This window comes from Carassius carassius, chromosome 49 (assembly GCF_963082965.1).
Source record: "Carassius carassius chromosome 49, fCarCar2.1, whole genome shotgun sequence".
Taxonomy (NCBI): domain Eukaryota; kingdom Metazoa; phylum Chordata; class Actinopteri; order Cypriniformes; family Cyprinidae; genus Carassius; species Carassius carassius.
Genome location: NC_081803.1, coordinates 4,481,869 through 4,496,190, shown reverse-complemented (window position 1 = coordinate 4,496,190; position 14,322 = coordinate 4,481,869). Strand labels below are relative to the sequence as shown.

General features: G+C 37.5%; 1 protein-coding gene across 2 annotated transcripts in view; it reads right to left on the bottom strand.

The window, feature by feature from the left end:
- Positions 1-13,660, bottom strand: part of LOC132132556 (chondroitin sulfate N-acetylgalactosaminyltransferase 1-like) — a 32,745-nt gene extending 19,085 nt beyond the window's left edge. For both annotated transcript variants that reach the window (XM_059544976.1, XM_059544977.1), the window contains exons 1-2: positions 13,339-13,660; positions 543-2,006 (exon numbers count right to left, since the gene is read on the bottom strand). In XM_059544976.1, the coding sequence (XP_059400959.1) occupies positions 543-1,320 (778 nt within the window). In that variant the 5' untranslated portion in view covers positions 1,321-2,006; positions 13,339-13,660. The remainder of the gene's footprint in view (positions 1-542; positions 2,007-13,338) is intronic.
- Between the last annotated feature and the right edge of the window lie 662 nt (positions 13,661-14,322).

The window sequence follows — 14,322 nt, the reverse complement described above, 5'->3', positions numbered from 1 at the left end:
CAAATAAGGACAATGTAAGCAATCAAAAACAACAAAAGAGCAATGATAGCTATTCAAGTGCTATAACAAGTCTCAGTTAGCTTAAACGCAGAACACATAGCAAAGGCTTTTATATAATATAATAAATAAATAAAAAGAAAACAGATAGAATATAAAAAGAATAGAGCAAGCTAATGTTATATTGACAGATTGGCTGTATACAGTATAGACCTAGTCATGTTAGTGGATGAAAACGAGACTAAGAGGGTTAGACTTACAGTCTTTACAATGGCATGTATACCTACAATTTTGCATGACCATATTTTAGATCTCTAAATCCTACCACATATCTAAAATTAACAACTGCTTTATTAATTATTAATAAGAAGCAAACTAGGGGTTTACTGCAGCTAACGTCATAGTTAATAGCGAGTTAATAGTGAGAATAGGACCTTAAAATAACATGTGACTGTAGTTTCTGCATGGTCTTACACTGGGTAGCACCAATTTTTTGCAGAATAGATGAAGAAAACACAAGCTAACTGCATTATTGTTAATCTTACCTTCTATGAAGTCTGATGGTGTGTAGACTTTGCTAGCTTTTGTTTTGTCTCCACCTTGATTTGGTGCATTGAGGGCGTGCAGTGCACTCTCCACCACCTCCCCCAGCTCATCCCTGCGGTCCTTCCTCACCGGCTTCTCCTCAGGGTGACGGGTCAACCCCATTTCCAGCTGGTAGACACGTTGTAAGGTGAAACTCTCAAAGGGCACTACAGCGTACTCGCTTGGAAGTCGAACGCCAGAGTGCACCTCTGCCCGGCTCAGCTGGCTGCGTAGGAACTCCTGCAGGTCGCTGTGACTGTGGTCGTCAGCCACGTCACCCACCGTCCCCTTCCCAGCTGTCTTCTCCACAGAGTCCTGCATGCCTTTAAGTTGTTTGCTCCGTTCCTGGAGAGCTTCTTTAAGTTGAGCAATTTGTTTTTTCAAGCTGGTAATATGCTGCCGGTGCTGCTCTTCACGCTCTTGGAGAAGGGCTTGGAACCTTTCCAGTCCAGCAGGGCCTACAGCGGCACCTCCAACCCCACCTGGCCTGCTTGGTCCTCCTGGCATAGCCATCCCTCCAGCCCTGGGCAAGGGCTGCCCAGCCATGAGCTCATCAGCATGGGGGCTGCAGGTGATGGCATAAAGGAGGGAAAGACAACAACACACCACCACTAACACAACACCCACACGTGAGAGCCAGGCCAGCAGACCCCTGCGCAGCATCACAGCTGACAACCTCAACAACAAGTTGGGTAGGATGACGTAGTTCAATAAAGTTGGGACATCTCTGCGTACCATCAAAAACAAGACATAAAGATCAGCCAAAGGCCGCCCATGCCAGAACCACTTGTTGAAGTCACTAGGGTATGTCTTTGATTAAAATGAAGAAGAACTGTTTGTGTTTTGTTCGTCAACTAAAGTCTCATATTTCCCAGTTGTAGACCACAAAGCAAGTTTTGTTTAAAACTTTACTGTTGAGTCCCATTTCACCCACTCTTTTAACTTCAGCCTGGCTCTTCATGCACATACTTTGTCATGGGTCAAGTTACGGCCACTTCCTCTTCTTTAGGTTCCTATTAGTTCTCTGTCCAGACAAATGAACCATTGGACCAGTTCAGTAGCAACATGTGCTTATCTCCATCTGGTGAAAATTGCTCATTCTTCTTTGAGGTAGCATGACAGACCCTTGAGAGAATTTCTGGAATGGATCCTCCATTCTTCAGTGCTCACAGTGACCCAAAAGACAAAACCATTCATTGAAGGTTTAGCCATTAGACGTTCATGGCTACGGTCCATAAAAAAAAGTCTGGAAGCTGGTCATTTGCCATCCGTTTCTTTTAACTTCATACAACAGTCCGGTGTTGTTGAAAAGCCCAGTATGTTATTTCCCAAAGAGTTTCCAGGCCTTCTGTATGACTTCCTTAATCTATTCAGAGTCCTCTACATGTTTCATCATGTGTTGCTTCTGATCTTCACAGGTCTACCTAGAAAATGAGATTAAACTGATTATGTTCTGTAGAACCAGATCTAGAGGCGTATGAAGGTCTCCTATATGTTAATAAGTCAGACGTCAAAGTACTTCAGTACTGATAGCTTGGTGTTATCATACCATTAAAAAGACAAAATAGAGCTTTTACAAGATGATGAGGTGAGGGCATAGGGTTCAAGGCAGTCTATCTAGTTTGCAAACACACTGTGTTTCATTTAAAGTGACCTACAGGTCTAAATTCAGGACCTACGCAGCCAAGCAAAGCATTTTGGGATGGCTCCAGTGCAGGAGAACAGTGCTGTCACTGATGTGTGAAAATAAGAGATGTGTGTTAAAAGCAGTCTAATGGCATGACAACTTACACTGGGGATGAACAGCAGCACTGTAAGTTCGAGCAAACACACGAGAGGCCGAGCATTCATTAGCGCACAGTACACACATGCAAACACGCACATATGCACACAGTCACAAACACATGTGTATCTGTGAACGAGGGAAAACACAGGAACACTGTGTTAGCAAGCTGGAAAGCTGCGGTGCTAAAATATACTAGGTGGAAAAAAAGAGCGTAAAGACATTCTCAAAATAAGTGTCTGTGTGTGTGTGTGTGTGTGTGTGTGTGTGTGTGTGTGTGTGTGTGTGTGTGTGTGTGTGTGTGCTAACTCACAATTAGTTCTTTGTAGGTTAGTGGGAGGGTTGATTTAATGAAAGGATTAGTTATGTTAGTGGTGAATACTGGACTGTATCAAGGAGAGTTGGCCATGGACCAGCACTGAGGAGGGGGATGTCTATTTATCTGAGACTGGCACTCAAATATGTACTGACTCAATTATTAAAACACTCCATCCATCCATCTATCTATCCATCCATCCATCTGCTCACTCACCTATTCATCCAATCACTTTTGCATTCATTCACTCACCCAATAATTCATCCATTCATTCACTTTCTCCTTCAATCATTCATTCCCTTACTCACTGATTCTTGGAACCATTAAATCTTTCACTCATTATTTTACCAATTTACTAAATTAGTTAGGAGATGTTCCTTTCCATGCTTAGTGCCCTGTGCAGTGGACTATAATGGGTATTCCTTCATCTTAAGGGGAGATTCCAATCTGATGGGTGCATACATGTTCAGAGGGAAGAGAGGGAAGAGGGAAATTGACTGACTGATTCATTCCAGTGTTAATTTTGTTAACGAAGAAAAATATAGATGAAGAAAAAAATATTCATTAATGCACTTTTTTTTCTGTGATGAAAACGAGAGGTTGACGAGCTAAAACTTATATCTGATGATAAAAACTATGATGAAATATATGCCGCGTCTTTGTTAACATGACGAGACGGGACCTCATAATGTTATATGAGGACTACCAGACATTCAAAATACATCCTATAGGCTACTGTCTTGTCCTTAAAAATGTGTGCCCCTGTCATTGGATTGCAATCGGATAAGGGGCGTTCACATATCTAATCTCAGTATGGCAGCCGCAGTGGACTAGCAAAACGTGAATTTGTGATCTGAAACAATGGCCTTAGCACCCGAAATGGTAGGAATAAGGTGTCCAAATGTCCATGTTTTATCTGGGAGTCCAGTTCATTGTCAATTAACTTAAAGTTAGTGAAGTCCAAATGTCTTTCGTGTAGAATATCTCACGTATATAAATACAGTTATGGATTAATTGAACTTGAACAAATGGGTGAAAACTGAACATGTGTCGGTATTACATGCATGCCTTCCGTTTTAAAGGGACAGCATTCCTACCTATCCATGTCATTATAATGTTAACCAACAAAAGATGTTAAATAAATATTTTAAGTAAACATACTGCATCTGAAAAATAATTTTAATTTGTATCTCTTTAGTATTTTTGTCTTATTGTCTTATTCTGCTTCTTTTTCAAAAATGATAAATTCTATATATTAAATATATTATATATGAAAGGGATAGTTCACCCCAAAATAAAAATTGTCATCATTAATTCAAGTTTTTCCAAATTCAATCCTTGATTCAAATTTATCATAAGCTTAACTGATTTGATCTAAAGAGAGAAGAATTAATTAAATACATGTTGGTAACTGCAGCTTGACTAAAAGTAATGACTAAAAGTTGACAAAAATGCAATTACTTTTCATCAACTAAAACTAGAGTAACACTATATAAGATTCATATGACTAAAATGTGACTTAGACTATTAAGCATTTTCATCTCAAGATAAAGACAAAGACTAATCAAAAATCCCTGTCAAAATTTACACTGATTCATTCAATTACTGATTCATTCATTCTTTCACTCACTGACTGATTCATTCAATTACTGATTCATTCATTCTTTCACTCACTGACAGATTAATTTAATTACTGATTCGTTCATTATTTCACTCGCTCACTGATTCATTCAATTACTGATTCATTCATTATTTCACTCACTGACAGATTAATTCAATTACTGATTCATTCATTCTTTCACTCGCTGACAGGTTAATTTAATTACTGATTCATTCATTATTTCACTCACTGACTGATTCATTCAATTACTGATTCATTCATTCTTTCACTCACTGACAGATTAATTTAATTACTGATTCGTTCATTATTTCACTCACTGACTTATTCATTCAATTACTGATTCATTCATTCTTTCACTCACTGACTGATTCATTCAATTACTTAATTTATTCTTTCACTCACTGATAAATTCACTCCACCACTCAATCATCCATCCATCCAATCAACAATTTTAATCATTTGTTCACTCGCTCACTAAATTATTCACACATTTATTCAGTACTTTCCTGACTTATTCACTCATTTACCCAGTCTCTCTTTCGATCACTCATGCGTTTACACCCCTATTCACTTTCATTTAATTATCCACTTACTTATTAATTAATTTAGTCACATGCTCATTGATTCATTCATTCAAACCCTTTCTCATCACTTTAAATTTGTATTAATTTCCTCTTCCAACCTATTAGATATTGTATATGACAGCAAGCAGCCATCTTTTACTGCATAACAAGAGTAGATGACACTCAGCGACTAAATCTCTCTCAATGTGGTTATACAAAATGACTAATCTTTTTCTTCTCATCTCATTTAAGAGCTTACACATGACTGAGAGAAAAGATGCCTCACACCGTGTTACGTTATTCCAGCTCACTCATAAAGCTGCCAGGACGAGCACAGCACGAGTCTGCCAGCTATTCATTCTCCCTGCTGTGACTACGCCATACAGCACCAGAGCCAAGACCACGGACCAAACACACGGCTGAACAACACTGAGGAAAGTTACAACCTTAAACAAATCAGAAAGAGATACTTCAATTTTCTCTTCTGAAACAGAGTGTTGTTGTTTAGCTGTGATTAGCCTTCTTGTGAAGGGCTGTTCTTTAGATGTCTATTCTGTGTTTATGCCAGTAAAATGTTATCATCACCGATGGAAAATCCAGCTGTGTTTTGGAACATGCTAGCTGGTTTCTAACTGGTCTACGCTGGTCATTAGTTGACTTACCAGCCACCATGCTCCAAAAACCAGCCTGAACTCCTTGAGCTAATATGATAACTTGTTCCAAAACACACCAACCAGCTAAACATGGATTTCCTAGCAGAAACAGAGTTTTAACACTATTACATAAACAGTATTTTTGCTGTTAATGCCTTGATGAAACTTCAGAATCAGGTCACTTTAACTTCCTGACAACTTCCTCAAAGATCTTAATCAGAGTAAAAGCTCTTGTGTGGGAATGAGCAATGGCTGGTTTATGAACCAAACGCATTTACATTAGTTCAGTTACTTTCACAAATCCTGATCTGCAGGCTCAGCTGCAGTTATACAATCTGGCTGTGGTGGGCAGTCAGGAAATGGTGAGTGTGTTTTTCCTCCTTTTGCAATTCTCATTTTTGGAGGCTTTTGCTGACCCTTGTGCCTGGCTGCAGTTAGAGTGTCACACCCATCTAATATAGAAATATTTCAGACTTTAACACAGAGACTCTTAGCATGCCTGTGTCTCACATATTCACATACGTATATGATATTCCTGAATTAATTTTAAGACTTTTGAGGGGATATGAAAGAGATCCGCACTCATCCAAATTCAGCCAAAATGGCTTATTACATTTATTGCTCAGAGGTCACAAAAAAATAAAATAAATAAAACATACAAAAATGTGCACAGGTGCAGAACATTTTCAGTTATTAACCCTTCCTCAGTGCCATGTTAATACCCAAAAACATTCTGGACCTTTGCACATTTGCACTTTTTTGTACATATTTTTGTGACCTCTGACTAATAAATGAAATAAGCCTTTTTGGCTGAATTTGGACGAGTGTGGATGTCTTTAATCTCTATATTTTTGTATAAGTTGGATCTATGTACCTTATGTTATTTGCCTACTGGATTTTTGGATGAGTGTTTGGCGCTACAGCCTTTTCTAATTGTGGATAATATTTTGGGGGGTGCATAAAGTCAAAAATCACAGTGTGATACAACTGTCAAAATATCACAAATTGGGGCGGGGGGGCTTCATTAAATGAATGAAATAACAAACCGTCTTAGTAGTATTTGAAAAACATTTGACTGAAAAATCTAAGTCACATGATGTGTGTTTGTCAAGGTCAATAAGTTTCACAACTATCAGATTTGGCCTTTTTATTACAAGGCAAAATTAACTCACGTCATGTGGTGTGACTCCCCAAAAATAAATTATATTGATGAATTAATCATTTACATTATCCGTTAAAAAATACTTTTTTTTTAAAATAATAATCAAGATGTGTATACATGCATTCAAGGCATAAGGAAAATATTTTACTGTTTTTTACTTGATGGTTACACCACATGACATTTTTAGAGTCAATTAAATGAAAATGACTTGATACCATACATACACACATTACATTTCTAATACACATGTAACATTTCTAAGAACTTGACACTTTTTAACTAGTTTCTGCTGAAATTAAAAGACTACAATATCTGCACTACTTTCCTAAAATGATGGTATGAAAATAGACTCTGCTGTCAGACAAAAAGATGAAAGATGAAAGACAGTGAAGGAAATAAAGAAAACCCTCAACATCCCTTCTCACGGTTGCCATTCATTACAGCAACTTCTCTTGTAATCAAACCACTTCCTGATTCCACAGGGCATGGGTGCCTGACATGGGCTTCCTGTGGGGCTCTCATTAAATTAGACAGAACCAGCTGCATGTCCACATCCCTGTGCAAGTACAGCTCCCACCATCAAAGACAAGGCTTATGCAAAAAAAGAATAAAAAAAACAGGATGAACATAAAAGAGCTTCACATTTTTTCTTAATAAATGAATGATCTAAAATCCTGATCCACCACTTTTCTTTAAACTGTCAATGCTTATATAAATAATCGATGCTTCGGATTGTTTAACATTTTCATGATTCTTGTATCTGCTGTCCTCTTCTTCACCAGTGAAAGAAGTCATCAGCATTCCCCGGAGGGTTGCAGACATGTCTTTGAAGAGGAACTGTCTGAACCGGCTAATTTAACACTGCGGGACAACCAAGTTGAGAAAAAGAGAGTCCACAGATGTACAAGCCAAGTCCTGCAGTATCACTGCTGAGTTAGAGGGACAACTCCAGAAAAAGCAATTCCAGGTGTTGCTCGTGTTCGGAGAATAACGTGGAGAAACAGGAAATGTGGGAGAGTTAGAGAGAGAAACATCAGAAGAGAGAGAAAAGCCTCATTGATGTCCTTCTGGGCCTCAGGTGATTCTCATTCACCTTAATTAAGCTGCGACCCAAATCATACCTACCATATGGCCTGCCTTTAAAATCATCAGGAAACAGTTTTCACAACCCATTTTATGACTGTTTGTGACACATTTCTGAGCAAAACCGTATGTTTAATGAGATAAAATTGTGTGGGGTTTTTTGATCAGGAATTGATTCCTTTGGACAATAAAGATTCAATTGGACGATACTGATTTATAGCTTGCATAGCTGCCAACTTTTGAGTTTTGCTTGGAGTGAGATTTATGGCGGGGGGGGGGGGGGGGGGGGGGGTGATTGGGGGATGTAAAAAAAATATTAAAATATTAGTGACAACATGTTACAATGTTTTTAGTACAATTTCTGGTAAGCTAAGCTTTTTTATTATTTCAATTCGATTCAGTTTGATTTGTTTTAATATTGACTCATTTGGATAAATAGGCTACACAAGATATACACAAGGCATAGATTTTTCTCAATAAAAAAACAACTCACCTAATGCTGTAAACATACAGAGAGCCCTATCAGCTGGCAGTATTATTTAAGATTAAAAATAATTCAAATTAATTTTTTATTATAATAACAACTTTATTTAAAGATGCCATATGTAAAAATTGAGGTAAAAATATCCAAAAAATGACCTACATGCATCAAAAGATTGAGAAGAAATAAGGGCGACGATGTCATTAAAAAAATGTCAAGTTATAGTGCTGCAGAGATATCAACCTTAATTAGCATTAGCATTACTAGCCACGGCCCGACAGGTGTCGTAATACCCGACAGGTGTTACGTAATAGAAATGTATCGAAGGCTGTTAGATAAACGTGCTAATGTTAGCGATGGCTAACCGTAGCTGCGTTTGTTACTATAGTAGAGATGATCGGTTCACGTGCGCTAGGGATCTGCCGTGTAACATTTACAAGTGCCAAAACGGTATTGTTTGAATTGCTTAATAAAATTGACAGAATCTGATATTTTTTTATATCATAACTAACCTGCTCTGTCTAGTCTGTTGGTCTCCGTGTCCTCTTTGCTTCGTGGTTTTTCTGTGCGTGAGAAAATTGATGTGTGGCGTGAAAGCGTGTGAAAAGAGTCAATTGCGTGTGTCTCACGGTGAATGCGTGAGAGTTGGCAGCTCTGAGCTTGTTCCAATGGTTAAAATAGCAAAAACAGCTAACACTGTTATCTGTGTAGTACCCAAATGTGTTTTTATAGGCTAGTTAAATTGTGTCGTTAGCTTAGCAACATATTAATTCTAAACATGAGTCAAATAATTCCATTGCTTTCGAAGATACAGCATTTTGTCATAGTCTAATTATTGTCAGGGATATTGTCATATAATTCTGTTTTTTTTTCCCAGTTAGTGAGTATCTCATTATTAGCTTAGCAACATGCTAACTCCGAACTCAGTCTGAACTGAATTATTCCACCTTCTAACATACCACATTTTGGCTTGTAATTAGTGACTAAAATTATTTTTTGCACAGGGTTAAGTGTGTCCACTTTGCTGACAAGCTTACCTGTTTTTGTTTATTCATGTTGTGTGAATGTAATATGTGCTAAAACTGATTAAACATCACTATTTCAGTTCATGATTTTGTCCCTCCAAAACTATTTCTTACAAATATTTTCGAATGAATTACCATTCATTACTTCTCATGACACTTAAGCTACTTGTCCTTTAAAACCATAGAAATAAAATAGTTCTAATCAAGAATCTAACTACTGACTATTTTATCCAACATTTGTCAGTTTGGAGGTTTAATTTTACCAAGGATGCTGTCTTAATAGGCGGCTATATATGCAATAGAAAGAAAGCACTAATGAATCATTGACAATAAGACCAGGAATTTGAGTTAGGAATATAAATTTAGATTTAATTTTGAGTTAAACACAACCCTGTCCCTTCATACACAAGCATCATTCATACGCCTTCTGTGACCAACACACAACAAATCACATCTCAAATTATGTCAGCACTTTAAAAACACACCACGGCCTCTCATTATATATCAAAATATCTGCACCTCCTTCAATTAAAGGTTTCCGGGATCCAGCTCCAGCTGCCTCTTAATTCAAGCCACTTCATATTTACTGTGTCAACCTCAGACAGAAAAAAATATGAACAATATGCCCTCAAGTTACTTACAGAGGAGGAAAATTAGAGGACACCTGTCTTCATTCCATGCAGTCTTAGAAGGACAAAGTTATAGATCAGTCATTCAGCTCTCGTTTCCAAACAAGTGTTTAAATACAGCATATAATGGGTTGCGATATACATAACCGATTTGGTGTATGGAAGAATGCATTGTAAAAATATGTATTTAAAAGTGTAGAATGAGTGCCGACAGATTGTGGTTATGGTAGCCAGTAGCCACACACCATGCTTCCCACATTTGAGCCACAATTGGAGGGCACTTGTTCACAAAAAAATGTTCTCAACTCAGAAATCTTATAAAAACAAAAACAAATATGCTCTTGAACAGATCTAGAAAAGCAAATCCTGCCCATTTGTCCAAGAAGTGGTCCTTGTTCCAGCCAGAGGACAGATCTGGCAATGGATCAATCCAGTCTAGCACTAGAGTCTAGATGTTCATAGAATTTACAATATAAACAACGGCTGTGTTCACAGTTGCATATTGTTTTCTCATTTCTGCTGAACTAAGTATGGTTATTGTGCACCATCTGCAAATTTTTGATATGTATTGAATACTTGAATGGCCACAATGTGCAGTATACAACTGTGAGGAATACTGTATCCCACAATGCATTGCTCTTGACTTGATCCTCCATTACCTGCATGATGAATGAACATAATATATTTTGTGATTTTATTATATTTCACTACTTGATAAGAATGCCAAATGTTAAGATTTACTTGGATTAACATGTCATATTAATTTCCAAGATGACTCATTATGCCACGTGATGTCATGTGACAAAAATTAACTTGTAGGAATTTAGAGGGACAGTTCACCCAATAAAAAAAGAAAAACCTGACATTGAATAACCTGCATATAATTACAAACCTGTATGACTTTCTTTCTTCTGAGGAAAATAAAAGATTTTCTGAGAAATGTTTATTTATCTTTTTATATATATATATATATATATATATATATATATATATATGTGTGTGTGTGTGTGTGTGTGTGTGTGTGTATATATATATATTTAAGAAATTCTACAGTATAAATTAAATTATTATTATTTTATTTTATTGTTTTTATTTTACAGTGTTTATTTGAAAGTATTATTACAATATTCTCTCTTTTATCACAATATCACAGATGCACTCTGCAAAGGAAGCTCATACCCACTAACTCTAGAATTATTAATTATTTAAAGATAGCTATTCAGGTATTCTGGTGAGCATTCCTGGATTATTTCATTTCGCAATATAAATTGTAAAAAATAATCTCTGTTTGAACAAGTTACAGATACTCTGCCTGTGGAAAAACAGGCATTTCTTCCCCAAACTCACACTACTGGCTGAGCCAGTCTTGTTATGTATGATTTCCTGGTGCTAAGTGCTGCAGAAATCGCACTCTTTCACCTTCAGTCTCCATTTAGATTAGAAGATATGTATAAGCCTTTTGAATATGCATGCCAGTATTGTCAGAGAATCAGCACTGATTTGTTTCAGTGCCGCATACTGTATAATAAACACCTACAGACTGCTGCAAACGCTCCGGATATTCCAAGCCCAGGATAGACCAGGAAATTCTTGAACATATTAATAAGCTTGAGTGTGTGTGTGTGTGTGTGTGTGTGTGTGTGTGTGTGTGTGTGTGTGTGTGTGTGTGTGTGTGTGTGTGTGTGTGTGTGTGTGTGTGTGTGTGTGTGTGTGTGTGTGTGTGTGTGAGAGAAAGTGGCATTAGAGCACAGAAAAAATGAAATAATCAAAGAGCAGACATTACTATTACAAACTCATCATCAGTAAGGTAAAGTGAGCAGAGACTGAAATTAAAATTGAGGTTTGATTTAAAGCTGCAATTTTCCAAAGAGTCTGAGGTCTACATGAAGTTACTGAACTCACCCAGTATCTATTACGAATGAAATTACTACTTTAACTAATGTTACATGCCATGCTTTGAGCAATACCCATTATTCTGTTAGTGTAGACTAGAGGAAGCAGATTCGGTTTGGCAGACAGCCCAACTGTGAAAATGAAAACGGTGTTTACATTCCGGGGAAGTTTTAAAAGGTGTCTTAAGTTGCATTTCCTTTTTCAGAACAACTGATATAATCAAATTTGATTTAATCAGCTACTGTACTTTTAAGTGTGCGAAAATCAGGTTTGGCAAAAATAAAAGGCACTCAGTAACATAGTTTTCCCTGCACACACACACACACACACATACTACAGTACAAAAGTTTGAGGTCTGTATGATTTTATGTGTGGTTTTGTTTTTATGAAACTATTCATTTTATAGCATAATGATGCATTAAATTATTTAAAAGTGTCCTTAAAGATATTAATAATGTTGTTTTGATTCTGTTTGATTTTTCTATTCTTCAAAGAATTCTGAATTCTGAGTATAACAGTTTCCACTAATTATGCTTTTCAGCATTCATAATCATCGGAAATGTTTCTTGAGCAGCAAATCAGCATATTAGAATAATTTCTGTAGGGTCATTTGAGACTGGAGGAGTTATGCTGAATACTCAGCTTTGCATCACAGGAATAAATTACATTTTAAAATATATTATCATAGAAAACATTTTTTTTTTTGTCAAATAAATGAAGTATTGGTAAGCATTAAGGACTCCAAAAACATTACAAAAAATATTCCTGAGACCACACCTTTGAACAGATACTATATGCAGAACCTGATTTTACCAAGTGAGACATGTTCCTGGGACAACATCTTTGTTGACCCTGGAATAACATTGTGATTAACCAATCAGATTTGAAGAACAAGTTTATAGATTAAGGTTAGGTTTAGGTGTGGGGATATGGTCAAGACTACATTTTTTGAGTAAAATGTTGTTCCAGGGTCAACAAAATATGTTGACCTAGGAAAACATCTAACTCAGCAATATCAGGACGTGCGATACTGTAGGCTATATACTTCACTAAGGTAAGTTCCTGAGAATGACCTTCCAACACTTTTCACATTTCTCTCTTTATCACTCAGTTAACTCGCCTAAACAAACTGATATTATACAAGTGCACATTCAATTTTAGAAAGTCAGTTTCTGTTTAGTCAGCAAAAAAAAAATAACTTTTCTTCATTTACATAGGCTAGCTGACTTGTCTGAACGTTGATTTAACTGAATAATTAACTGAATAATTTTTATTTCGGAGGACAGAATTACAACAATAAATGCCAATGTAAGATGGTTTACATCAACTATTGAAACTAAAGCGTTTGTTTACCTAGACTTTGACTCAAATATCTTAAGATACAATCCTTTTAACGACTTCATCATGTGACAACTAGCCCCAAGTGTTCTCTCTCATATAGGCTACCATTCAATAACTGTTAATAGCAGTATTCCAGAATGCCTGAAAGGATGATTATATGCATTTAGTCAGCATCTGATGCCATGAGTGTGAGGAACATGGCTTACCAGCATCACAGAGCAGAAGAGATGTCCCAGCGTGTCTCAGGGTCCAGAGTCTCCAGGACAGCGCGCTCTGTGCTGCAGCAGCATGCGGTGGCCAGTGAGAGGAGAAGCACGGTGTTTCTCTCCGGGCGCAACCGGATCCTCCGGTCCACCCCGCCCCAGAGCTGCCTCCGCCTCCAGCGCGCGCATAAAGACTGCGTTGTTACCTGCAGCCGAATCCGAGACACTCCTGACGCCACGCAAGCGTCTCCGGGAGGAGAAACTTAGTTATCTGAAGGATTTGTTCCGTGGAACGACGGTATTTGTCGTTTTGGCTGTATCGGTTTATTCATTTCTGCCCTGCACTCTTTTATAAAGTCTGGTTATAAAGCAAACCCAGATAGCCCACGCGCAATTATGCCGAATCACACGCGCGAGAGCGCTGTTGCACTGAATATAATCGTAATTGCAGCCTTGCTGGTATTCAGTGATGTGTTTTTATAGAGCAGTTGTATAAAAAGTACTCTATTTGTCAACTGGTGATATGTAGAACCATAATAGGAACCCCATTCTCCCCCTTAGATTTTACATATGTTACTCCACTCTCATAAAGCATGTTGCTATATATGGGAATTTGCTACAATGGCAAAAGCTGTTTTGAAGGTCAGAAAGTCTCATGTAGGGGGCCATGGAATATTTCTATACGGGGACCTTGGGGGGCAGAAAGTTTGAGAACCACATTATCTTCAGGAAATACACTGTATGTTGTTTTCAATCCTTTCCTCAATTAGACTAAGAGAAAGTTAGAGAACCTTTAAAGAGCTAAACAGAGGATTAACGGGTTCTGTGTATGGCAGTGGGGCTGAAGAACCAAATTTGTGTGTGCGTGTTTTCCTTTCCTTACCCCAGGTGTGCTCACGTTTACCGATCTTTGGCAAGTTTTTGTGGCCAAAATCCATTCATTTCAATAGCAATCCATGCAATAAGGAATTTTAAGTGAAGGAAAAA